Here is a 26,488-nt window from a genome sequence, read left to right on the forward strand (position 1 = left end):
CTGTAGAACCACAACTTAAAGAACATGAAGTAATAACGTGAAGGTAATTAACCTGAGTAGCTAATTTGTCCGTGGTACAGAAATAATAGTGCATAAGGTAAGTAAGTCTTGAAGACTTAAAGCAATAAGACCCTGCTTTAAGCTCTGCCATTTTGAAAAGCCCTTTTATTTAGTGATTATTTTCATTCTGTTTAGTGAGGGCAGCTCCTGAAGCAAGGGGTCATGGGAAGCTAGAGCTGGTGGTGGTCAGTAGGTTCTTCATTTGGTTGGAATAGCATTAGCTGACTGTGCTCCAAAGAGAAAAGTTCCCCTGATGAAGATATGTCAACGTGGGATTTAAAAAGAGGTTGAGTTTATAAATCAGGCAATTTACAGCAAAAAAAAAAAAAAAAATGTGGGAACCATAAACATTCGGTATTTCTCAGACAACCAAGTCACAATATTTGCATATACTACTTTTAGCAAAAATCCACAACTGTTAAAGAAGCATCAACTGCAACTTGCTACACTAGTTTAAAAATATCACTTCTTAATGAAGGCTGAATTTGACTGCATTTACATGTAGAATTTTAACCCATGTCTGACAAAATCAGACTCGAGTCTTCTTAATAGCGTTCCTCCTTTACAAATACATTTTATAGTAAAGCAAAATTCAAACAGAACCACAGACCAAGTTAAATAACATTAAGCAGTATGAGATATTTAGCACTAACAGAGTGTGGAGTTCTATAGGTTCTCAGGATCACACAGCAGCTCAGGAGATCTGTGATCTAACATCCTGCTTAAAGCAAGGTCAACTGCAAAGACAGTCCAGGCTGCCTGGGGCTCTATCCTGTCAGGTCTTGAAAATCTCCAGGGATGGAGACTGCACAGCCTCTTTGGCTGCTCCACTGCTTGATTACCTTCAGGGTGAAAAGATTATGCTCAGTCTGAACCTTGTTTCAACTCATGCACGTTCCTTTTTATCCTACTACCAAGCACCGCTCAGCTCTTATTTTCTCAATACTCCTCACTGGTATCAGAAAGGTACTGTTAGGTCTAAGCCTTCTCTTCTCCATGCTGAACAAGATCAGTTCCCTGCTGTTGAGGCATGTGCTCCAGTGCCTCACCATCTTGGTGGCCCTCTGCTGAATTTGCTCCAGTTAATCATTGTTTTTAGTGAACCAGCAGCCCCAAAGCTGAACACAGAGTCCTAGGCATGATCTAAAGCGCTGAACAGAGAATGATTATCATATCTCTCAGTCTATGGGCTCTGCTTCTGTTAACACAGCCCAGGATGCTGCTGGCCTTCCCTGCAGCCAGGACACGCTGCCTGCTCATGTTCTGTTTGCTGTCTACAAAAAAAACTTACAGGCCCCTTTCCACCAAGCTGCTCCCCAGCCTGTACTACAGCATGGGGTCCTTCCTTTCCATGGACAGGGCATCGCGTTTGTCTTTGCTGACCTTTATAAGGCTCCTACTGGCCCATTCCTCCAGCTTATCTAGGTACTCCAAATGCAGCCCTGTTCTCAAGCATACCAGCTGGTCTCCCCAGTTTGGTGTCATCTCTTAACTCCACAAGCAAGAACTCCATTCATTCCATTGCCTCTTCCAGGTCTGTCCCAAGATAGATCACTGCAGTGGTGCAGTTGTTACTAGGTTACAGGCAAAGCACAACTCATTAACCACTCTTTAAATCTGATCATCCAAACTGCTTTTTACCCAGCTAGTCCATTCGTTCAGACCATTATGAGCTATTGTTGTGGTTTAACCCAGCAAGTGGCTAAGCACCATGCAGTTTGCTCACTTCTCCCTCTTCCCAGTGGGATGGGGGAGAGAATAAAAAAAAACAAGGAAGCAGAACTCATGAGTTGAGATAAATCTATTTACTATAATCAAGAAAAGGAAAATAGTTATGACTACACATATATATGAACGCATATAGCAAGTGATGCGCAAGCAATTGCTCACCATCCCCTGATTGATGCCCAGCTAGCCCCCAAGCAGTAGGAAAGAGTGAGATGAACTCCCACTCCCTTCAAAAATCCTTCCACTTGACGTCATACTGTATGGAACATCCCTTTGGCCAGTTTAAGTGAGCTGTCCTAATTCTGATCTCTCCCAGCTCCTTAGGCCCTTTGCTGAGAATAGCCTTGGCTCTGTAGCACACTGCTTATCAGAAATTATAAAAATCGGAGTGTTATCAACATTGTTTTTCTCCTATAACAAAAACATAGCATCATACCAGTCACTCTGAAGAAAACAATTCAGTCCCAGCTGAAACTAAGACAGCTATCTTAGTACAAGAATATTGTGGGAGACACCATCAAATACCTTGCTGAAGTCAAAATCAGTTACTCTCTTCCCATCCACAAATGTGGCAGTTCTATCACAGAAAGCATCGTGTTCATCACCCTATCTTAGGAAACGGCCAATACGGACTCTCACATAGCCTGAAGTGCTTTGCTAGAGGAAAGACTTCAGGACTGACCTAGCAACCAAAGCGTGGCTGACTAGCCTCTAGTTTTCTAGATGGTCCTTCAGACTTTTTGAAGACAGATGCAAGGTTTCCTTTCCTTTGGTCACCACAAACATTCTGTGATCTGTACAACCTCTCAGAGATTAGATGGCCTTCTAAGGACATTGGTCAGTTCTCTCAGCAACATTTAAATGCCTTGACCCTGACCTGAAGGATACTAAAACTGCTTTGCTATTGTGTTTTTTTTGGTCTCTGACCCTATTTTTAAGATTTTTTTATAGAGAATAATCACTAAGGGACAAATCAAATGCAACAATCTTACAATACTAACAAGGAATTAACATGTTCAATATTCAAAAATCTATTCATTAGAAAAAGAAAATTTGTAGGCATTATACTAAAGTCACACAGTTATATTAATGCAATTCTCTAGAATCAAAACTTCCATTTACTTTGAGAACACCTATTCTCCAAATTAAAATAGTATTAATGGGTAAGGGCACCACTTTCAATGTATAGTTTGAAGAGATCCATAATAATGGAAAGAGCAACCAAGTTGCATTTTTTCATTTGTTTTATTCACTCAGTCACAAGATTCATTAATAACAAAAACAGGAAAAAGGGAAATTAGACCACTGGACAAAACAAAGCAAATATTAAATCAGCGCATTTTCTCAGAGACTAACACGATAACTCTGTTTAGACCACTGCTCTGTTAAACTAGAAATGTCTTTATAAATTTGGATTTGATAGGATTTAAAAGAGTCATTTACTAAACTCATCATTCATGTCTAAGTGACTTATTTTAGTATGGGCTTAAAGTTGACCTACAAACTTCCTCTTATTTTACTTCTCCACCCTCATCCTCCTTCTCTGAACAAAAAAAAATTACCTTTTCAGATTCATCCAACTCCTTGCTATTTTGCTAAAAGCTTCAGATCCTGGTGCTGTCATTGCTTCAAAATCAACAAGCTGAAAGTGCAACAAAATTAAAAAGATCTTAAGAAATGAGAGAAATTTCAAGTTCCCTAATTCCAGGAAGTTCATCCTTGAATATTCTTAGTAGATAAATTCAACTTTAAATACGCATCCTTCCTTTTGTGACAAAATCCAGTTTATTTGTTTTATTATCTCTTAACAAGATGTCTGTGCTATTGAGTCAGTGCCAGAAAACACTGTTTTTAGCCCTTCATTACCGTATCCAATTAACCAATAATACCAGGATATTTCTCATTTCCACATACTGTATTCCACAAAATACTGTGTCATAGGAATGGTAAGTTTATACTGGGCTTCCCTGATGTTGTGTATTATTTCTTCCCACAATGAGTTTTCAGACAAGTTTAACTACATGTAGCCAAGAACTATGGGAAACTTCATATGTACAGCTAATAATAAGTTTTCAGCAAAACAATGTTCAAAACACACTGGTTCGTTAATACTGAAATATTTAGGTTGAAACACTTGTGGTTTAGTGAACTTTGGCTGAATCCAAGGAAGAGTTCTGAAAGAACGTTACCTCTATTGCTGGTGGAACAGGAGTAAGCTTATTAACTCTGTGTACAAACCAGATTCTCTTTCACCACCAAACAATTTAGAAGTATGCATGCATGCCAAGCACTAAAGCTGTCTGCAGATTTGAGCATTCCACCACCAAAAATAATATGTGGCTGTAGCTACTGACAGATCTGCCAGGAAATAAGAGGACTCTTGATAACTGGGCATCTGTGTTTTCAGAGCAGGCTGATAATGCATGAAAAGAAATATACATATATTTTTTTAATATATTAAGCAAGTGCAGTTCGCACTTGTAAGTTGCTAGGAGTATAATTTTCTTCATGTCCTTGTTTGTTTCTTTTTTGTATTTTTTAATCTTATCAGCCTTCTAAACTCATTGTACTGAAAGGACAGACTTCATTGTTTTCAGGACTTTCTAGAATAGAAGGGAAAGTCACACTCTTTTCAGTTATTCATACAGGATATTTTCTTCAACATTGATTCTGACTGGAATTCTGCTGATTTTTTGATAATACATTAAAGAGACAGAGGTGCTCTCGCTCCTTTCATGCTGAGGAGGTGGATGCAACTAACAGACCAACAATTTAATAAACAAAGGGAAATTGAGCAAGATGGTATAGTATTTAAATGCAGTCACTTTAAAACTAGGATATCTTATATTAAGCAGAATACAGAGGTGAAGGAGGTACTATGAGAATTTGTAAATACGTTTCTGCTTGCCAAGCCTTAAGTGCTCACAAATACACAGAGTGAAGAAAATTCTTGCTGTGTGTCCAGAAAGGCCACCCATTCTGCCCAAGTGTTCTGAGAGCCCTTTTCAAACAAAGCTGGAAAAAGCAGCACAGCACAGAAGAATTGCTTCAGTTAGAAATGTGTGATTACTGTGGGACACAAACTGCTACAATTTGACTAACCAGAGGCACTGCATATATTATTTCTAAGTCTTATTTGCTCTCCCAGGCTGGAAGACACCACAGTGAGCAGCTACCTCTTCTCCAGTATGTAAGTGTGCAACTTCGGTTCATACTCACAGCTCCTTCCCCAAATTGACATCCTTCACCAAGGCCTTGACACTTACCTTTCCTTTAGGGATTTTTCCTGATACTTCCTTTCCACTTGCCATTAGAGCTCCCATGATCACTGAATAAGCTATCACACTAAAACAAACAAACAAACAACCACAGTAAAAGTCTTTCCACATTGTTACAGTAAATAATAGCATTGAAACAGCATTATTTTGGACTACACATACAAAAAAAGAATATACTGTTGTTTCACAGACGGTTAGTAAAACGACAGTGCTAGTTATTTTAAAAATAAAATTAAGTGCAACACACAAAGTGAAATCAGTGTTACTTCCATACAGCATTAGTATGAAGTTACCATACTACAGAGTTCAACTACTGAAGAACACTATAATTTCAAGCTTGGGAGTACTTAAAACTCCATGGAGCTGAATACAAAGAAAACTCCTGTTTCCAATAAGCTTAGCTATAGCCCAGATGAGTTTATGAACTTTGCTGCAGGGCTAGGGACACCATAGAGCAGAAAGAAATGCCCTTATTCCATCTGTTTAATATTATTATTATTATTATTTTAAGTCTGAAACGCAAACAATTTATGTTAATTTTTTCACTCACTATGATAAAATTAAAGGCTAATTATAGAAATGAAAGTCTCTTGCTTATTTATTTTCCACTGAAACGAGTTTACTAATAAACCTAAAACTTTTCTTCTGGAAAAGAGATTAATAGTAGTAGACAGGTTGGAATTAAATTAGAGTTTCAGTTGCAGAGATCTCTGAAATAAGATACTTTATCCTAGGGTTTCATTTGGTAACTCTAACAGCTGCAAAAACAACCCCACTAACCTAAAATAATATTTACAGTGTATTTTCATAAAATAAGTTATACCAAAGTGTATTTCATCTAAAATATGTCTTTTGGTGAAGCTTTTGGAGTCAAACTGGAGCGGTATAACACAATGTTGTAGACAAGGAACCCAAATGTTAAAATTTCAAAATAATACTTTTCAATTCATGAACTAAAGGCCATAAATACAGACTACTCATCTTTTTCAATATACATGCAGCTATGAATAGTAACTATCAGCAATTACAAACTAGCTTCTAAACCAGTACAAAAATCAGTGCTCATTGTCACAGCAGCATAAAATGAGGAACTGTACAGGACAGATAGCTTAACGCACAGCTTTCTAATGTTTTTAGATAGTGAAAAAACTGTAGTTAAGATACCATACACGTGGACATTTTATAGAGTGTATCCAAGATAACAGATGTGATAAAGACAATCACTAACCTTGATCCTCTTGAAAGTGGCATTAAATTATAGAAGTAATAAACTAATGACAGGATCAAGTTGCACACAGCATCTGCTTCCTAAGCAAAGGCAAAAAATAAAGATGGTTTAATATCCAGATGTTACCATATACATAAGCACATACTGGAAAATCTTACAGCACTTATTTTTAGAATAACCATTCCGAACGTGAAAAACACCAAGCTGAATTTCAATTAGTATGTGAAAGCAAGATGAAATTCTGCATCTTATATTTAGGTGAAACAGTTTATCTATACTGTGTTAAAGGACGAAAAGTGCAAAGCACAGGCTCCAGTACAGCTAGGTTCTCATTACAGCAGAAATGAACGAGTACAAGAAAAAAAACACTAAAACTGTGTTCATGTTACTTGTCATCCTGCATCCAACCTCTATAAACCAAATCTGCGTGTGATCTTAAGCAGTTATTAGAACAGCGAAACAACCATCAGAAATTCATGCAAACAAAGGAAAAAGGAGAAAAAAAAATCTAGCACTTCTATAGCAGAGCTCATTGTGATATCAAGAGGTTGCCTAGACTCTCTCCAATTACTGCAGCAAAGCAGAGCAAATTTAATTAGATGGAATTATGGCAACTTCTTATATTATTTGACGTAACTAGGTTTAAACAAGCAGTCCGTTTTATTACTTAAGATCTCTGTCAGAAAGTATTAAGGCACTGACTGTTAAACACAAGGTATAAAGACATAATAGAATTTTGTCAAGGGACTCATAATTTTCCCTAAAACAAGCTTACCCCCAGCTCTGCAGAAAGAATTAAAACTTTTCCTTTAGCTGTTAGATCCTTATATAGCGCATCTATTTCTGCATGATACAGCTGCGTTCTTTCTTCTGTTGTCTGAGTTTCAACTGAAAACAATATGTTTCCAACTCTACCAAGCAGATTAAACAGAAAAGGAGATAAATTTTTTTTGCACATATTCAGGCTATATAACAATTGCACAGCAATTAAATACCACATCATAAACGTTTTCCCGAATTGTTTTTTTCTTTAAGCAGATTATGTGGATTACCTTCACTTTACTAAAGCAAGCAAAAAACCTCACTTGAATTTAAAAACATGCTGTTATGCTGCAAGTTTGTCATATATAAGATTGCAGTCTTATTTAAAAATATATTTTGGCCTTGGGAATGTAAAATACAGTTATCTTTTAAACTCATCAAAACTGAACTGCTTTGGTATGAAAGTGTAACTACAAGCTATGGGTCACAAATGATTAATATGGAACAAAATTTGCACAGAGTAAAGTGGTATATCACTTTACTGACACCAAAATATTTTTCTGAAATAGTAAAGACATTCTGCATCATTTCACTGCATACAGAATATGATTTAGAATGTAAAAATTAGAAACTAATAGATGTGTTAACACTTCAAAAGAGAAGTTCAAAATCCACGCCCCACATAAGAAGCACACACGTTTTCAGGAAATTCCTAAGCACTGAATTTAAAAGCCCATAACAAACCAATAAACCAAAAGGCAAGAAGTTTAGCCAAACTTTGATTGGTAGCTGGAGGGGGTTTCTAGTCAGTCCTAATCAGGTTCAGACTAATGCTCTTTGAGAAGATAAAGAGCTAGTATCCATAAAGTGAGAAATTTGCTACCTCACTCAAAGAGCAGGCCAAAGTCCTATCTGAGCATATGGTAAAGCTCAAACTGGTAACTGCAGATACAAGATCCGCAAACATCTCAAAGAATACACAAAATGAAAAGGCCAAAATCCAAACAGAAGAGTCTTTTCATCCCCTTTTCAGCTTCCATAACAGACAAAGTCTCATGACAAAAGAAGTATTTTGGTATGGATAAAGACCAAGGCTTTTCCTCCTTTTGGTATTTTAGGAAGAATAGGAAGAATATCAAGGACTCCCTCCATTTATATGCTATCTGTTAGAGAATCATCCCAACAGGATGAACTACAGACATTGTATCCATATTCCCTCTTTGTGAGGGAACATGATAGGAAACAGAAGCGCTGAAATAAACAAGTGGTGGCAAAAATGTCACCAGTGAAAAAAACAAAAACCACTTTATACAAGTAGAAATGGCATTTGAGAAGACTAATCACCAGTACTTCATCATTACTTAATGCATTTGAGCCCCTGAAAATAATAAACATACTTATCTCCTGTTATTGTAATTGTGAATCCATCATATTCTTTCCCTTGATCCTTGAGGCTGGGGACTTTTGTGTTCACAGTAAACCCATCTCTGGTCTTACTATTGAACTGCTTTCAAAAGAAAAAGAAAGTAATTATAGAGTGAATGCAAAGAGACCGTCTGCCTCTATTGCTCCGGAACACCTGAAACTGGCACAGGAATGAAAGCGGACAAGAGTTGAAGAGATGAAGAGTTACTGTCAACTACGTTACTACATTCAGTTCTTCTTCTTAACGGAAATCTTAAGTACTGAATTAGGCACACTGCCATCCAACTTTAACTATAGGTATAGTGTTATACCATTGTATCATCTATGAAAAGCAAATGTACAAAGCAGTTTCAATAGCACAGAATTTTCCTCAAGTTGCACGTTGACAGTAACAATTTTGTGTAACAATGTAAATGCAAAAGTAGAAATCTGATAGTCTGCTTTTTCTGTTCATACCAAGAAGCAGAAGCATTAGCTTTAAGCTCAGATTCCAGAACACAGCTCATAGTGACAACTTCTTAACTGCGACTCAATTTCAATTAAAGTTTATCCTCAACAGAAGGAAAAATACCAGAGTTTAAGAATTTCACAAAGCTGCATGATCTAGCTGTAATACTCTAGCCAAAGAGTTGTATAAACCATGCAGAACTGTATTTAAGTAAAGCCAAAAGCACAGCTTTTGACATACAACATTCCCCAGCTATCCAAATAACCAAACTGTGTCAGTACTAGCAGGCGTTCGTTTTATACAGGCACTAATAGTGACTATTGTGCAATAGCAATGAATTAATTACTACAACCATTATTTACTCTAAAATAAAACTTATGATTCAGGATGTTACGTTTAAAGAGAAGCTGCATTTATTTTAAAGAAACAAATCTGAAAGCCTCTAATGAGAAACAACATTCCACTTAGATACAATTTAGAATAGGATACAGTTGAGTTAAACCAGACAAAGTGTACAGGTTATGAAAACCAGGAAAAATACTCACTGCCAGCTCTTAGAAACACATATTTCGAGCTAAACCAAATACAGTCCACTATGTTTATACAGAATTTTCTTCACTGTCTTGGAGTAACCTGTACTTTTAACTCCACCAATAGCAATATTCTTTTCTGGTCTGTGATTCTACAGCAGCCATAAGAGGTGTACTATGGGGCTCTCTTTGCATACTCTTTTGTCAGTAGGGAACACCTAGGCTGTCTCTGCACCCCAACATCTATCATCTCTTCACACCAAGATTTTTATTCAGGTTCAGCTGGTATCCTCTCAGTTTCCTCTTCAAAAGCCAAGAAGACAAGAGTATAAAAAGGAAGAACTTCCAAAACTATGACGACACTCATATTTGTAATACCTACTATAAACACCCCATAGAAAAATTCAGAGCTTGAGCCACGTAGCTTCTGTAAAGATATCTATAAGTGCACAAGTAAGTGCTACAGCAAGTAAATTCAAAACCAGACAGTGTATCAGCAGAAGCAAGGTAAATGCATCATACAATAGCTGTTCTATGGCAATCAGACAGCTTTGCTTAGAGATAACTTGGTATCTATGATCTACTCATGAAACCGCAGTGCAGACATACTGATAAGAAAGTTATGAGTTTGTTTCCATTTAGAATAAATTTAGAATTCCTGCCCGAATTTTATTCTATTCGAAATGAAGTCTTGTTCAATCCTTTCAAAATAAGTATTTTTTTAAACAGCATTTCCCCAAACCCAAATACTTACATAATGGTCCTGCTAAATCAATCTGGGGAGCGAGTGGAGAGAGGTAACACTGACTTAAACCTAGCTTAAGCCTCACTGCTTAAGTTGAGATAAGAGTATAACACATTTGGCATGTTTCACGATCCACAGCCATTATACAGGGCCCATCACTAGCAAGTAGAAAAACTGCACATTTCCCCAGCTCCTTATTCCAGAGCACAAGAATGCAAAGCACAATTTCAAGTTGGCGATCAGTCAACTCCAACACGTGCTGGCCTACACAAATGAACCTAACACAAGAAGAGTTTGCACGTTCCTTATCTATCAGACACATCTTCAATTTTTTTTCTTCATACTGTACGCACATGCCGTGAACCCATTACAGCAGATCTGACCACAAACCTTTCTGGCAGATCAGGCTGGCTTCGAAGAATTATATTCAGCATTTTGTTTTCCTGTATTTACCACAGCTAGACCAAGCCTTTCAAGTATACACTACACATGTATTTATCGAAGGGAAGTTCACACTCTACACATGCAGATTGGAAATAACCTGAGTTAGTGTTTCAAGTTTCATTTTAAGCTTTACACAATGGTCACATGCTGAAGAACCACAAATATTCCAGACAAACTATTATTTTCTGCTATATCTTCTATTTTGAAGTGTTTTCTTCAATTTACCTTCATTATTGGAAGAAGATCTTCTACTTTATGTACTTTTTCCAAAGCTTCTCGAACCTCCGTTAGTCCTTTTGGATTATTAGCACTAGAAAAAGAAAGAATTAAATGTAGAATTGCAGCGGTTGAACACGCGTAACATTTTTGACAATCCACCCATCTTTAACCTAACTTGCTAACCAGTGGTTAGTAGCATGAGTTATTGAAAACAATTTATTTTTCTGAAATGGAGTTCCTTCATATTTGGCCACATACTCATTCCTTCTAGCACCTTTTAAAAAAAAAAAATAGAAAACAAAGCCTCTCCATCCTAGATCATCTCCGTTTATTATTTTCTGGCTTCAAACTTCAACAACATATTTCAAATTTATCTTATTCATTTGCTGTTGGCCACTCTGAAGTGATGAACTGTGTTTGCATGTGTGTGTGTGGGCAGGGGGTTGTTGAGAGAAAAAACTGTTAGAAACAGTCTCAAAATGCATGCATTTCTGTTGCTTTAAAAGGACATCAATACTACAAATGCATGCATAGCTGATCAGTGAACTAGCTCTCAACTTTATTTATGACTGCGCCCAGATTTTAAGAACAGAAGTATTTTTTAAAACGCCGCAGAAACAGGTTTGGTTTAAGGTCAAAGGCAGCTAGCTCAGCCTGAACAAGCTGCCTCTCAATGGAGGACAGACTTCACAGCTACTACAAAGCTTATGAATCAGTAGTTATCACACATGTTCTAAAACGGAAATGTTTTCAACAGTTGTAAGACTTCTCCACACTTTCACGTTTGATATTTATGTCGTAAAATCAAACTGAACTACAGAACTCTCTATTCAACAAAAGTTACTAGGTGAAAGAAAAATTAGAGGACTTAAGAATTCTTCATTTTTAAATTTATCAGAACATTGTTGCCACAAATGAGCTATGGGTTGGAAAGAAATTTTAGTTATTAAAAAGTGATCAAAGTTTGCAACAGATACCGATTTTAGAATCTTTAGTCACATTTTCTGTTTGAGATTCTGCACCGGTGCAGAAGATGGTAGTAAAGTCTACAACCCAACTGCTCAACAAGTAGTAAAGATTCCCTGCTCCTTCAAAACTACTTGACAAACACCAGTTTCATATAAAATTACCAACCATAACTTCTGTACTCCCTTCTCCTCACTCCCAAAGGTGGGATTTATCACTCTACTGTTTAACAAATTATTCTCAATAGCCAGAGAAATTGTATTCTGTTCTACCTGGAGGGAACATGACATCTTAAAGAAGTCATTTTTAGAAAGAATAGAGACCTACTCAAGCCAAAACAGCAGGTACAAATTCAATATCATTTTTTAATTGTAAGTATATTGTAATGACAATACTTTTCCTATTAGTTTAAGTGGCAAACAATACAATTTGCATTTCTATTTGGAAATACAACAATTATAGATAATAATTCTAGTATCTTCTAGTTTTCTTAAGAAAATATCTCTCAGACTTTCTGAAACGAATATTATGTAAATTTCAAATCAGTATTATCAAGGGAGTGAAGCAGTAGGCGTGGAGAGAGGGAAGATTACAGTTAAATAAATAAATAAATCAGTAATTTACCCATGATAAACAAGGATCCTATCTTTGATAAAATGTAGGATTTTCTCAAAGTACTCCAGGTACCGCATGTTAATGACCTGTCCCCTACAAAACAAAACACAGTTTTAAGTCCTGTTTTTCAGACCAACATTCCAGGATAAGATGCAAATATTACTTGTTAAAAGTTTGACAGAATTTTATCCACAGATGCTTTCAGATCAAAGAAAGGGACTAGAGGTGTCTCTGAAGTGGCAAGTTGTCCATCCCCAGTTTTGAATGTAGATTCTAAGATGAGCTTGCAAAAAGTCATGTATTATTGGAATCTGATCTCAGATGAACTATTTCACAAGTATTTTCTTATTTTCTGTATATCCATTATCTATATAATTATCAATTTTTAAAAAGTTATAATAATTCTCAGACTTTTAGACTAGTAGAAATTGAAGAACTAAGAGAGAACTATTAATCCACATACTGACTGACTTTGAGAGCAAACAACTCCCCAGCTTACGTATTTGCCAAGACACGCGGCTGATACGCTCTGACAGTCCACGTACAGTTTTCTTTATTCATCTGAACCTCTATATATTGAATTAATTTTGCTTTGACTCCTAACAGCAAGGACTATCAACTACTGAAGGAAGAGAACAAAAAAAACTCATTTTCCCCCATGGAACACTATGAAAAAATATAAATAAAAACTTGGTAAAAACCTGCTAGGATACTAACCACTCAGAGGAAAAATTACATACCATTATTGCATTTGTAGGAGTCCTTCCTCTTCTCCCAGTCTACAAAACAAGATTTTATAAAGCAAATGTTATCGCTCTCTGAGGAAGCAAGACCACTGTCAATCACAGGAAGGTGTATACACTTGGCTTTTATTCACTCTAAGTGATTTTGGCAGCTTCACTCCCTAATGTCTCATTCCACCATCTCACACTTCAGTAGGTCTACTCTCATAGTGATGGCAGAATCACTCTTTAAAAACTGAACAGAATTAGAACACATACATGTCTGCACAAAGGAAAGGGAGGGAGGGAGGGAAAGAAAGAGGAAGGACAAAGACAAGTTTCTGTACATTATTTGCCCTTGTTGTACGTCCCATCATTTTCCATATGTTTTAAAATATCTGTACAACAGGCAGAAGCATGTCAGAATGAGGAACTGGATTTTCCTTTAGTGGCAATGGTAGAAATACATCCCAAACAGACCTGTCTGTAAAGCTATCTAGAAGCTGTAGTACTGAGAGAAGACTTTCAGTGGGTGGTCAGACATCACTTCTGTTTATTCCCACTTTCTCCTCGTCCAATGAGCACTACCACCAAAAATTCAAAAGTAGCAGTGTTCCAGAGAGCGTCTTTATTTTTCTGTAAAAACACAGAGTATATCACTAATGTTTAGCTGATCCCAAATTCTTGTTTTGCCCATGGAAATAGCTCAAGCTTTCAAAAACATTTTCTCTAGTGTAAACGAAACTTGGTGACTTTGATCATTTGCCAGAAGAGAGATAAGCCAAAGCAGTAGTTGTGTACAGACCCACAAAGAGGTAGAGGCAGCCAATATACCTGTATCTCAAGACTATTCAGATCTGGAAGCCTATCAAATGTACTGAAGTACAAGACTTCTCTTACATACCTTTAACAAAAGTTCTCCAAATTAAAACGAGGAACAAAATTGTTTTCTGACTCTCTTCAATCACTATGTCATTTTGGGAAAGAATTTTGAATTTAGAAGTCACTGAACACCAGTGTCTCCATACCAAAACTCATCTGTCAGGAGTCACTGGAAAATCCTGGACTGTAAATGCAAAGAATTCTGTGTAAAGAAAATGTTTATGCTAGCAGGTGCCTAATCCAAGTATTTTTGCACACAGAAATTACTTGTGTACAATTTATACCAAACAAACTAGAAACAGTATGATCTCAGCATGACTAGATCTGTCATGAATACTAAAATAACTAAATCAAGTTCCACTTTTTAAATCTTTCAGTGGCTAACTAGCTTAAGTAGATGATTCCTCCCCGCTTTCCACTATTCCCCTCCTCTAGAGCCACTCAGCTCTCATTTTTTGCCAAATAAATTGCACAGATGCATACTAAGAGTTATGTACAATATAACAACAAATCAGCACAACTGAGGAAATTGTAGTTACCTGAATGAACTACACAGAACCAAACTTGGTACTTGCTGTCATATTTATTATACATTCTCTTGAAAGTATATAATGTCCTTAGCCAGAATGTCAAAATATTTTAAAGTAAATATTGTTACTAAGTATTATTTAAGCTACTGTCAGCAGAGCCCACAATAAGTTAGGAAATCAAAAACTATTAACCATCTCTTTTCAAATCTACTACTAGAATTCAGAATAAAAGACTGGCATTTTATCCTTGTCAACCTGCTGCTATTGATGCACTTCTAATTTGACTGAACAGCTTGTATCTCTGCATATTTAGTAACCATGAAGAGCTACCATTTGTCATACTAGACTATCTATTATACTTAGTTTTCAGATAGCCATGCTCTATGAGGAATTCAGAAAAATTTTAAAATCATAAGCTTAATATAAAGCAATGTTCCTGAAAAACAGTTGAAAGACCATAAAATGACCTCAGTTATCAGCAAAAGAAGTGACAGGCTACAGAACTATCTCCAATTAGCAGTCATTTTCCTGTTGAATAGATCTGTATAATCTCGTTGTGTCACTTTATAATCTACTCAATTTTTGTTTAGAAACCATAAAGGACTTAAGCATGTTTCAAAAGTTTTGGTTTTTTTTTTTGGAACAAAAATATCACCACTTGAATACATTCATTTCTTTTATCCCTCACCTGATGTGAAATGAGCCGGAGGGAATTCAAAAGCAGAAACAAACCACTACTACGGGAAGTTAACCAATGAAAACAGCTATTACTTCGGATGCAAAGTAATCAGATACTAGTTCCTAGAACTAAAAAAGATGCCATCAGCAACCAGTACTAAGTAGGACCAGTTCCTAAGGCTGTGCCAGATCTATTGTTCCTTCCAAAAAAAGCCCCAAAAGAACAACTTGCAGAGAATCATCAGTTTGTTATTAAGAAGTATGATAAAAATGGTGATGAGGTCTCCAGAAGTCAAGGCTGATCCGAACCCAAGAGGTCAGAGTTTGATTTGCTGTGGGCCTTCCACATTGAGTGCTCGTAAGGCTTATTTCAAATTTCTGCAGAATCACCAAAATAACTGGACCAGTGAATTGTGAGTTTTGTTCTCCTCTCAGCAGAGAACACCAGCAATTAAAGTACTATGGCCAGCGAAAAACAGAGTTGCTGACAGACAACCTGTACAGGAATGCACTTCTGCAGCAGACTAAATGTTCAAAATTATTTCAGCACAGTAATCAAGTGTTGTAACATGAATGCCCTTGTCTTCTGCCAGTTCAGATCACATAGGAATCAAGCTTTTCCTCTCCAATTTAGAATAAAAACAGATAGAAACAGCTTAAGCATGGAAAGCATCCTTGTCTCAAAGAACAGCCTGTTATTTCAGCTGGATCTTAGGTGTGTGGAGAAAAGAATGCAGCAACAGCAAAGACAGAGTTTGGAGCCCAAATGTAACACTTATTTGAAGGAAGACAGAAGCCTAAGTATAACACAGTCCAAAAATCAACATGCTTAGAGCAAACACTGATTTTCACTTCAAATTTGAAACTACATTGTAACTGCTCCCTAAAGCAAAGGGCAGCCTAGCAGAATGGTAGGAAGAATGGGGAGAAATTATCAATAGCTTCTGCTTGTGAACATCAGAATATCACTGTTTTTCCCTACAGAAAATTATTCTTGAGAAGGCTTTACTTCCCCTGTCCTCCTTTTCCAGATGCTTACTCAAAAAGGAAGATAAGGATATAAAAGCAGAATGACAGATCAAAGACTCAATACTTCTGACAGTGGGGGAGAAGAAAAGATGAAATCTTGCTTACACATTTACTTACAAACACCCTCTGCTCCTGTGATTGACAGTGATGTTGCCACATTGAGTCTCTCACACTTCTACCACTTAATGGGAGGTAGCGCTGTCTTGACTGCAATATTGAGTCTTGCAGCATGGGAGAAGATGGAACGTACAACAACAGTGGTTGAATCTTAAATTTTACCTTTGTTTGAAAGTGCACCTATTACCCTTGTCAGGTTACTTACTTTTGTCACCTTTGCTTTAATCTGACATTCTCTGAGACTAAACAAGGACTGTTTTATTTTATTGTAAGTCAGGAACAATGGTAATAGAACTGCTTTGTTTCATAATCACTGCCACTGTCTTCAAGAAGTGTTTACAAGAATTAAAATTGCAATGAACTCTACCTTAAATATAAAATTTAGATCATTTGGGAATTAAAAACAGCATGTAAAAATATGCATCTTCCAGGTGCTACTTATCTCTTGCTGTAACTCAATTGAAATCTGGGAGAAAGAGGAATTGTTATGAGGAAAAACTAATAGTGTGCACAAAAAACAAATGGCCCATTAGAAAACTTTAAATAAATATTGAGGCAAGACAATAAGGACATATGTACTGAATATTACAGCACGCTGTTTCACAAATAGCCAGTAAATTTTGGTTCAGTTCTTTAGTTCTTTAGCGTGTGTGGAGAAATCTTGGAAAAATTCTCATACCTGATTAAATTAATGTGGTTATTGAAACCTCTGCTGAGGCTTCGTGCAGGCATTTGGTCCAACCAAAGCACAGGCTGGTCAGGGTCTGCTATCCTACAAAGACAAAAGACACTGTTATTGGCAAACACTTCATTCCATGTAATATTTATAAGTGAACTTCATTCTTACACAAAATAATTTTAGGCAAAAGCTAGAAATAGGCAGTCACAAAGAAATGCTCCCTGAAACGTACCTAGGATTTTCCTAAGAATATTATTAAGCACTTCATGTAGCTATGCCTCACAAAAAAAATAAGGGCTTCAAACAAAGTTGCAGTGTATCTTAAGGTCTTTCACAGCTTTGCTTCAACCACAAAAAGTCACTCCCAACCTTTCTCCCCTTTTTAAAAAGGGAAAACAGATTATTTGCCTAAGTGCACTCCTGGTGCCTAAAGCATCCTTCTGTTTTATCAGAATACTTTCTACTAATAGAGAGAGGTAGCTAGCATTCACTTTCTCCTTTTTTAAATTCAGTAGTGCAGAAATAAGGGTTCTTGCTTCTGATGTCTTTCATTTAATAAATTAAGAATAGTAGCCCAGGTAGTGACAACAGATGTTTTCCTAGTGCTGTTCTGCTGATATGCTTCACACGTTTAGGGTAGGTCTGTTTTTAAGGAGAGGCTATCACTCTGATTGCTGCTCCTAATTGGCCCATTATATCTTGCTGATCTGCACAATTATTAACACTATAATGTTACTGTATTTCTTCTCATCCTTGTTTGTTTCAGCTACCTGCTTTAGCCTGCTATTAGACCATAGGCTCTTTGCAACACAAATTGTCTTTTATTTTGCAGAAGAAAGAAGCATAATAGGGACTCAACTTCACTAAGGCTTCTAGATGCTACTGTCACATAAACAGACAAAATTAGTTACCCTACAGTAATTGGGATTCTTCAGATGTGCCTATGATTACTCGATTTTTAGAGTTCTTCAGATGAAAGAAAAGATCTGTCATTGCCAACAGAACCCACAAACAATAATGCCTTCCTACTGGATTCCTCCTTTGGCAAGTTTTACTTGTTCTAGGGGAGAATTTTTTGCATTCAAAGCCGCTCTCCTCAAAAATTAAACACAATGGTATGAGTGAGGTATCAATGTCAGTACCAATGCCCAGACAGAATTAAAAATGTAGGCAAGTCTTAAGCATTAGGTCCAGTCAACCACCTCTATGTTAGCTGCCCAGAAGGTCATAGGAATCTTCATGTCAAAATTGAATAGACAGTTTGATTTCGCAATATATTAGTTTTCATAGTAGTTAATACTAGTCCACTGAGAGATATTTTATAGATTTTTGGTTTTTAAAGAATTAAACCAACACAAATGCTGTATTTTGACTTCTTGGTCTCAAAAAATTCAAACGTATGCTTCAATTCATTCTTACTCTCAGCTGCTAATGTTACTGCCACAATAATGGCAGAAAAATGTGAAGTCTGACTCAAGAAATGCACAAGCCACAAAGAACTATGGCAGTTTGCAAAAATATTCTTGATGACTGTTATGTCCTTTTCTTAATTACCTATAGTTGGCTCTTGCTGCTGACAGGATGCAAAGTTACATTGGCTTAACCAGTGCAGATGCTTACCAGGAGCCCAAGCTGGTAACTTCCTCACTAAGGAATCGGAAGTGGTGAGACTGATCTGATAATCAGCACATGGCTATGTTACTACACATTTTGCCTATAGATGTTTGCACTGGTTTTAAGGAAAAGCACCTCTGAAGAATTTGCTTTGAGTGTAACTTCAGATGAGAACATCCTATGTTTTTTATTCCTCTCTTTAAAGAATTGGGAACCAGAAAGGTCCACTGATACCAGGCACGTATATGTCACGCCAATACCACAGTATAAATGGAGTACTAAAGGACAGAATTTGGCTAAAAAGGATCTCCTAAAATAGAAATCAGTGAATGATTATACATGATATGAATAACTTCCAAAGAAACTGGCTATTTATCTAATTAACAAAGTTATAACTAACGACTCTATTAGTAGTAGCTCAGTGTCAAAAAACTCTGCACTATGTACTCCTTTACAATCCGAAAAATTGGTTGAAATGTGAGGAAAGATATTCTTATGATGAATGCTTTATGCACTGGGGAGAACAGAAAGAAAAGCAAGATGGGAGACATGTTAAGATCGTCCCAAACTCAAATTTTTCAGACGAATCTGATTATATAAATGTGTAGATCAAGAACTGATCCCCTCCATGCTTGTAAGACATCTTTGTTTCAGTCCACTCTTTCAATTATGAACTTCAAACAAAAAAACCAAACCAAGTAAACACCCCTCAAACCCCAGAACACCTCAGTCTAAGCTCTTCATTTAGATGATGTATTGTTACAAGTCCTTTAAGGAATGCATTGGATTTTTCACAGTGGATGAGGATATGCACAAAGATACATTCAAGTACATGGGCTAACATCCATCTGTTTCTAGCAAAGAAAGAACAATTGTTCTACCTGTTCTGACTTCAGCCCCTTGGTTAATTGAAGCATGCACCACTGTTACAACTTAAGGCTTGTTTTCTCTCTTCTTTTACCATTACCTTCGCCACTTCACAGCAATATCAAACATATCCCTCCACTGCATCAGTCTTGTTTTCCCATTCATCCGAACTTTTGAGTTTGCCCATGTTCGCTGCACAGCTTGCATTACCTCTAAAGTAGCCAACCCCATTGCTGGGAGGTGAGAGGAGAGAAAGACAAACAACAACAAAAGTAGAAAATCAGTTAGAACCAGGCACTAGTTTTCATACAGACAATAAAACCAAAGCAGGGAAGCAAAGTATTTACAGACAAAACTGTCAACATCAATCGAAACAGGGAGATCATGACTTCCAAACAAATTGCTGATACCATTATTTTCATTTTAGAACTATTTATTTAATTATTTGAAATGCACAGAGCCTAAGATAAATTTACAGATAGCAAAGGCAAAGCATTAAATTGTAACGACACTGTCTTTTCTTATTTTTCAAATGCATAGAGCTTTTCCAGTATACCTCTGTGTATTCTTTTATTTGGAAGAAATCCTGGTGTCTCATACTGCATCATGGAACCCAGATGATCAGCTACACATATGAGTTCTTGCACATCAGTCCTATAGCTTTCAAAATTCTGAAATAACACATCTCTTACAGAAAAGAAAAGCATACATCAGACATAACTTGGCAACATAAATCCTGGAAGTTACAAAAGACAATTTGTTTATATGGTAATCAGTATAGTTTGAGTTAGAAATACTCAAAAACTTTATAAAGAACACCCATTTCTCCTCACCATAACTAAACATACAGTTTACGTCAGTTACACTCTGTATCTGAAGTCAAATCCTGGTCCTACTCAGCTTATTATTGTCAAAAACTATTTCGCCTTCACAACCTCTCATATTAAGTGGCACTGAGTTAACTGACAACACACCATCCTTCAGTGTTACATTCACCCTTGAGGAACCTCAACACTAAATAAGGAAAGAATACAATAGAAACTGGAAGCCTTGTTCTGCGACTTCTCTTTTAATTCTGCAAAATACAAATTATATATATGGAACAATCACATAAATGCCACATACTTCACTCAGCATGATTTAGTTTTATATATAGAAAGAAAGAATACATGAGAATATATCTAGAAACGCATTTACTGCTGAAGTTACTACACTTCCTTTAGGTGAATGTTTCTAAAGACTAGCCTAACACACCTCCTATTTTGTTGGCTGAAATCATGCTCCTTCTAAAATATTGGTTACCTAAATTATTCTAGAGAATGCTTTTCCCAGTGAAACTCAGCTGTTATTAAAAATCTACTTAATGCCTGGGATATTACACTTATAAAAAAAAAAGCACATAGGAATAAAATGTAGCAAATGTCCTACATAATACCATACTGAGGATCTCAAACTTACCAATGTCTTAATGTTATTTGCAAAGAAAAAATAGAATAGTAAATAATTAAAGCTGTATAAATTAAAACAATATTACTTGATTATGTGAAGATCAACTTGCAAAAACTATCTTAAGTTTCATTCTTTCTTCCTTATGAAATAGATCGACTCCAAATCCTATGATCTCAGAAAGAACTTACACATACAGTAGAATTCAGCAGGTATAAGTGCCTTAGAATTACATTTTAAAAAGTCAAGATTTAAAAAAAACATTGGAGTAGGCTTAAAAAAAAACCAACAACTCACTTTATATGTGGCTGTAACCCTGGTTGTTCTTCATAATTTTCTATGAGAAAAGGAAGATTTTTGGCCCAGTGGTCCTTGAAGTTTCCAGGGAGATCTATATCAATATTATACTCTGTAAGAGGGGTATCCAAGTGTGCATGCAAGTATCTGGAATACTCTGGAGGAAAGAAATAAAATTAAAAACCATTTGCACATCAGTTTACTTCTGTAATAATATGAAACCAGAAAACAGGTTATACATTTGTCAGTGATCCAACATGATTTTAATAAGGCATTGCTTTTAGATAATAAAATGTTGCTATTAGCTAATTTCCAAGACAGAAATACATCTACTTCAGCTAAGTATCTGCCATTATACAGAAAAATATATATGACTTATGGTGCTGGCTTTCAACCATATGATCAGTTACTCAGCATGTCCATTTTTGGATGACAGATTCTACAGCACTCATTAGAATGTACGATGGTTTCTTTAATATGGCCATAAATATAAGCACGCATGCAACTTCAGAGGAACTAAGAAAAAACAACAAAACTAAATTAAGCTAACGAACAAAAATTTCAACTCACCTCGGAGATATTTCACTTTTAGATACTCTGGGCTAGCCTTCTGGCCTGGTAGCGGATCGTTTAACATAACTTTAGTCTGAGCTTTAATGCCTTCATAAAACTGTCCCATTGCAACATGGCTGAGTCCTTTCATGTACTGACATACTTCATTGTACGGTTCTAGCTGTAGACACCTCTAAGAGATTAAAGGAACGAAGCACCCACATATCAAGAAAGAGAGCATGAGTATCTTCAAGTTCACTCGTTTGGTCAGAAGACCTTCATTAATGAAAAGATTTACTAAGTTCCACATTACATCAAAATTTTCTTTCAAGTGATGCTGGTCATTAAATTCCTAAGAAAGAAAACTATTTTCAGCTTCACTAAAGAAAACAAATGAAATTGCCAATGCAAATGTGCTTTTGATCTTATTTTAGTTGTTAAGAAAGTAGATAATGTTTGCACTAATGGTAACAGCATTACAGTTTCATTAGTTTCATTCAGCTAGGAGAAAAACATATTCCTGATGATACTAGCAGTGGATTATTTTTGAATAGTTCAACATATTTTTCACGTCATTTCTTCAATCCGTATCTTCCCTAGCTCATGCATTACAGCACTTCATTATGTTAGTCAAATATTTACTGTATGTTAAACACAGAGCAAGTTTATATTTAAACAGTATTACTCTGATTCTTCTTCTGACAGTTACCTCTCTTTAGAAAAGCATTTTTGCCTTTGCCTCACTTAAAACATCTTTTCAATTACACCAGTGTCAACAAATTGTGTTATTTAAGAGATACATGTAATGATTGACAAAGCGTTCCTCAGGATAAGCACAGTCTCATTCAGAAAGTCACATACTCGTGTGGACATCTCATTTCAAGCACTTTTTTAGGATATGGACACACAATTAACATACATTTTATTGTTCTGCCTGCAAAATGAGGCTGTTACTTAGTGTCCACAGACAGAAGCAAGATTTTATTTACCTACAGAAACACACACTGCTGGCTTTTTTTGCAAGCTAGGTAGATCACTGTATAGCGAGAGTGGTTTCAAACAAAGAAAATAAGTAAAAAAATTATATAAACATTGGAAATTTGTATGCATATTTTAAGCTTAAAATTAGAAAGGCAACTAGATAATTTTCTTCCCTCAAAGTACTATTGAAAAGTTTCATGCGTTTTTTGCTTAGAGCTTGGTTTTCAGAAACTCATCAAGCACTCAGAGGAAGTATCTTTGTTTTAGCCAAATTTCATTACCAGTTTTCAACGGTTAGGTTTAAGTTTCTTTTTATGACAGACTTCAGAACTGTGATTTCATTCAAATGCACAATCATTTTTGCATTCAGAATGTAAAAGCTTGTGTTATTTTTTTAAACACTTCTTGTTTGCTACTCCTTGTTAAAACATTTTAAAATTTATTAACTTAAGGCCTTACACTGCATACCTTAAAATTCTTCAGTGCTTCATCTAAGCTACCATGATGATAAAGCATCATTCCTTTGAGCTGTAACGTTTGAACATGATTCTGATTTAGCAGCAAAGCCTTCTGGAAGCTCTCTGTTGCAGCATCAAAGTTTCCAAGTTCCCTAGGGAATTCAATAAGGTGTAAAGTGAAGAATATAGAAAAAAAAAAAGTTGTTTTAATGTGCCCACTGGAGATATCATTAAAAAGAAATGCAATATCAATGAAAAATTTCCTTAAGGATTCTGCAACTGTTCTTTGGTGGCTGGAGCAAGTGGTTGGGGCCTGGAACATGCTCCCCATGCATCACCTTTCATGTAACTTTTTTTTTTTTTTTTTTTTTTTTAAATGAGTGAGTGTTACTTAAATCAAGCTTGGAATTTTTTTTTATTTAATTGATAGTAAAAGTAACTACACATCTATATTAAAAAATTCCTAGCTAGATTAATTCTCAGAATTGTAGTGGTGGCAAGAGATAAATTGATAAAGGATCTAATGGACAACTGCTGCTAAAAAAGCCATATGTACAATGCAATGTGTTTTTCATAAATTTAAGTAGCACAATAATCTCAGCAACTAATGAGCACAATAATCAAATGAAATATAAAAAGCATATTTTGTATAAAATGTTTCCATTGTTAAAGAAAACATTTATCATACCTAAATCATATCTCACAGATACCTGCTATACAGCTAAACTTTGATCGGGAGCTCTTGGAAAATGAATTAAAACTACAAAGAAAACCCAGAAATTATTTGTATTGAATCCCTGACATGCCATGCTGGCCACAGAAGCCATCGAATACACATATGATTCTGCATGGATGTGAAACAAATGTGTGAAATTGAGGAGTGCATTTTAAATAACACAATCATATAGAAAAAGAGTTTAAAACTATTTCTGACTGTCATTACCTGTAGGCTTGTCCTAGACTTTTATAGGCATCTATGAAGTCTGCTTTCTGTTTCAGAGCTTCTTTGAAAGATTCAATGGCTTCCTGTAGAGACACCAACATGATATTAGCAGTTTCCTTGATCACCTTCTAGCCCATTTAAGGAAGAATTTAGCATTATTTCCTCTTCATCCCTTTCTCCTTCACATACGCTACGGATTCTCCATTACATGGAAAAAAAATGAAATAACATCATAGAGATCTTAGAGATGCCAAATACAACCATCTCTGAGAGCACTACATAAACATATCATCAGTTATGCACTGTATATTCACCAATATCCAGCAAGGTCAGCAGTACTTATATGTCATATTACGGAGTATTAAATTGAAAATGCTATTGCTTTTGATCCCATTGCTAACATTTTGCTTGTACTCTTTTGCCTTTAAAAAATCCTCGTGTGAGGAAAAAAAAAATGTAGATATCAACACATTGCTTGTTCTATATAAACTATTATTTAATATTACTTCACCTTCAGAAGTCCTCTGTGAAAAAATGTTAAGCCTTTATAAAGCATAGCTATAGGCTGATTTTTGTTCAGTTCCAGTGAGTGCTGAAAATCTTCATGGGCTGTTGCATAATCCTACGATAAAGCACATTTCAGATGACAGAGGAAAAATACAAATAAAGAGGAATACGAATTTGTATCGTCATAAAATTAAACTATAAAATTTTGTTTAATATAGAAAGCCAGCCTCAGGGCTAAGCAGAAACAATTGTCAACTGCCACTCAAAATATCAAAGAACAAGAGACGCATAATACATTTCCAACTTGATTTTCAGCAAGTGCTGTGTAGCATGTAGCGAATGGAAAAGATAGCTAGACAGAAAGTTAGATCAGAGTAAAGTGAGTTATCAGCTATTTAGAATTCAGACAATCCTTAGCATAAAACAAATAACTTATCTCCAATGTGAAAGACAACTGACATACAACAAAACAAGATACTAGCATTTTTGTATTTATTTATTAAGATATATGGTAGTTACTGCATCAGCCATAACTTTTTTCCTTTTGAGACTGATGTCTAAAATACTGTCTAAATCAAAACAAACTATTTAGCTATATCCAATTCCTCAAATGAACAAAATAATTAGAGACATGCAGGCAAGGTAAACCATACAGTTGCTCTCTGCACTAAATAGATAAGCAGATGAAATCATTGAATAATACCTCTGAACTGTTGGAAAGTTAAATATGGGAAAAGCAAGACTTCTGATGTTTTTTCATTTAAATACAAAAGATGCTCTTGAACAATAGTAACAATTGGTACTAAAAGCAAAAAAGGACAGCAACAGAAACACCCACGCAATCAGAACCAAACAGAATGTCCCAAATCTACTAACCTCAGATATGAAGTACAGGGTACCTCTGTGTCGGTAGAGTCGTGCTGATGGTTGTAACTGAATAGCTTTGGTGAGATCAGATAATGCTTCACTGATTCGTCCCAGTGGGGACAGTATCTAGGAGTCAAATAAATATATGTATTTCAGTGCCTTTAAAAAAAAAAATGGGAAATCTGAAAGCATTTTTGCCCAGAATACAACTACTGTACTTCATCGCTACCACCACCATTTGAGAAAAATACTGTATTTCAAAGAATTCCGATGTACTCAACTGGACAAGTAATTAAGATGTTCTCATAATCCTTTTCAATAAAGGCAAAACATTCCACCCAACCAAAAGTTGTCCATTTTCCATTTAAATGAATGCCTTTCACATTTTTTAGACAAACATTCCTATAGAACGTATTAGAATCAATTAAGAGCACGAAAATTATGAATTACTATTTCATATCATGGCACCTACTACTATTATGCATTATTCTGAGTTAAACATGCTCTTGAGTTATCTAGCTCAGCTTCTTGAAATCCATTTTCCGTAACTTTATTGGCTGAATAAAAATTATTTGCACCTCTGAATGACATTTCATTTATATTCATGAACATAAAACCAGAGCATTTGATTAAATATTTGTTCTTTGTAAGATGGGTATTTTCCCAACTTGTACTAACAATAAGCAAGACACAGTAAATTATGGAAACAGTAAGGTTCAACATTTTTTTTACCCATATTTTATAAAGAAAGTAGGATCATGCTATATAATATGTAAAAAACTAGACAGACACAATATATGCTATTCCATTGGCTATAGTAATGCCACATTTAATTTTAAAAGTAAACATTCCAGAAATTACACTGAAAACA

At 35.8% G+C, this 26,488-nt stretch overlaps 1 protein-coding gene across 3 annotated transcripts in view; it reads right to left on the bottom strand.

The window, feature by feature from the left end:
* TTC13 (tetratricopeptide repeat domain 13) overlaps positions 1 to 26,488 on the bottom strand; it is a 38,012-nt gene that overhangs the window by 516 nt on the left and 11,008 nt on the right. For 2 of the 3 annotated variants that reach the window (XM_021390045.1, XM_021390047.1), the window contains 16 exons: positions 25,627 to 25,743; positions 24,755 to 24,865; positions 24,244 to 24,326; positions 23,311 to 23,452; positions 21,880 to 22,054; positions 21,310 to 21,466; positions 20,123 to 20,253; positions 19,667 to 19,799; positions 17,086 to 17,178; positions 12,458 to 12,541; positions 10,874 to 10,958; positions 8,454 to 8,563; positions 7,070 to 7,205; positions 6,295 to 6,374; positions 5,055 to 5,133; positions 3,351 to 3,430 (listed from right to left, as the gene is read on the bottom strand). In XM_021390045.1, coding sequence (XP_021245720.1) covers positions 3,351 to 3,430; positions 5,055 to 5,133; positions 6,295 to 6,374; positions 7,070 to 7,205; positions 8,454 to 8,563; positions 10,874 to 10,958; positions 12,458 to 12,541; positions 17,086 to 17,178; positions 19,667 to 19,799; positions 20,123 to 20,253; positions 21,310 to 21,466; positions 21,880 to 22,054; positions 23,311 to 23,452; positions 24,244 to 24,326; positions 24,755 to 24,865; positions 25,627 to 25,743 — 1,796 coding nt within the window. The remainder of the gene's footprint in view (positions 1 to 3,350; positions 3,431 to 5,054; positions 5,134 to 6,294; positions 6,375 to 7,069; positions 7,206 to 8,453; positions 8,564 to 10,873; positions 10,959 to 12,457; positions 12,542 to 17,085; positions 17,179 to 19,666; positions 19,800 to 20,122; positions 20,254 to 21,309; positions 21,467 to 21,879; positions 22,055 to 23,310; positions 23,453 to 24,243; positions 24,327 to 24,754; positions 24,866 to 25,626; positions 25,744 to 26,488) is intronic. The other variant, XM_021390046.1, reaches the window with a different exon arrangement.

This window comes from Numida meleagris, chromosome 3 (genome assembly GCF_002078875.1).
Source record: "Numida meleagris isolate 19003 breed g44 Domestic line chromosome 3, NumMel1.0, whole genome shotgun sequence".
NCBI classification, from domain to species: Eukaryota; Metazoa; Chordata; class Aves; order Galliformes; family Numididae; genus Numida; species Numida meleagris.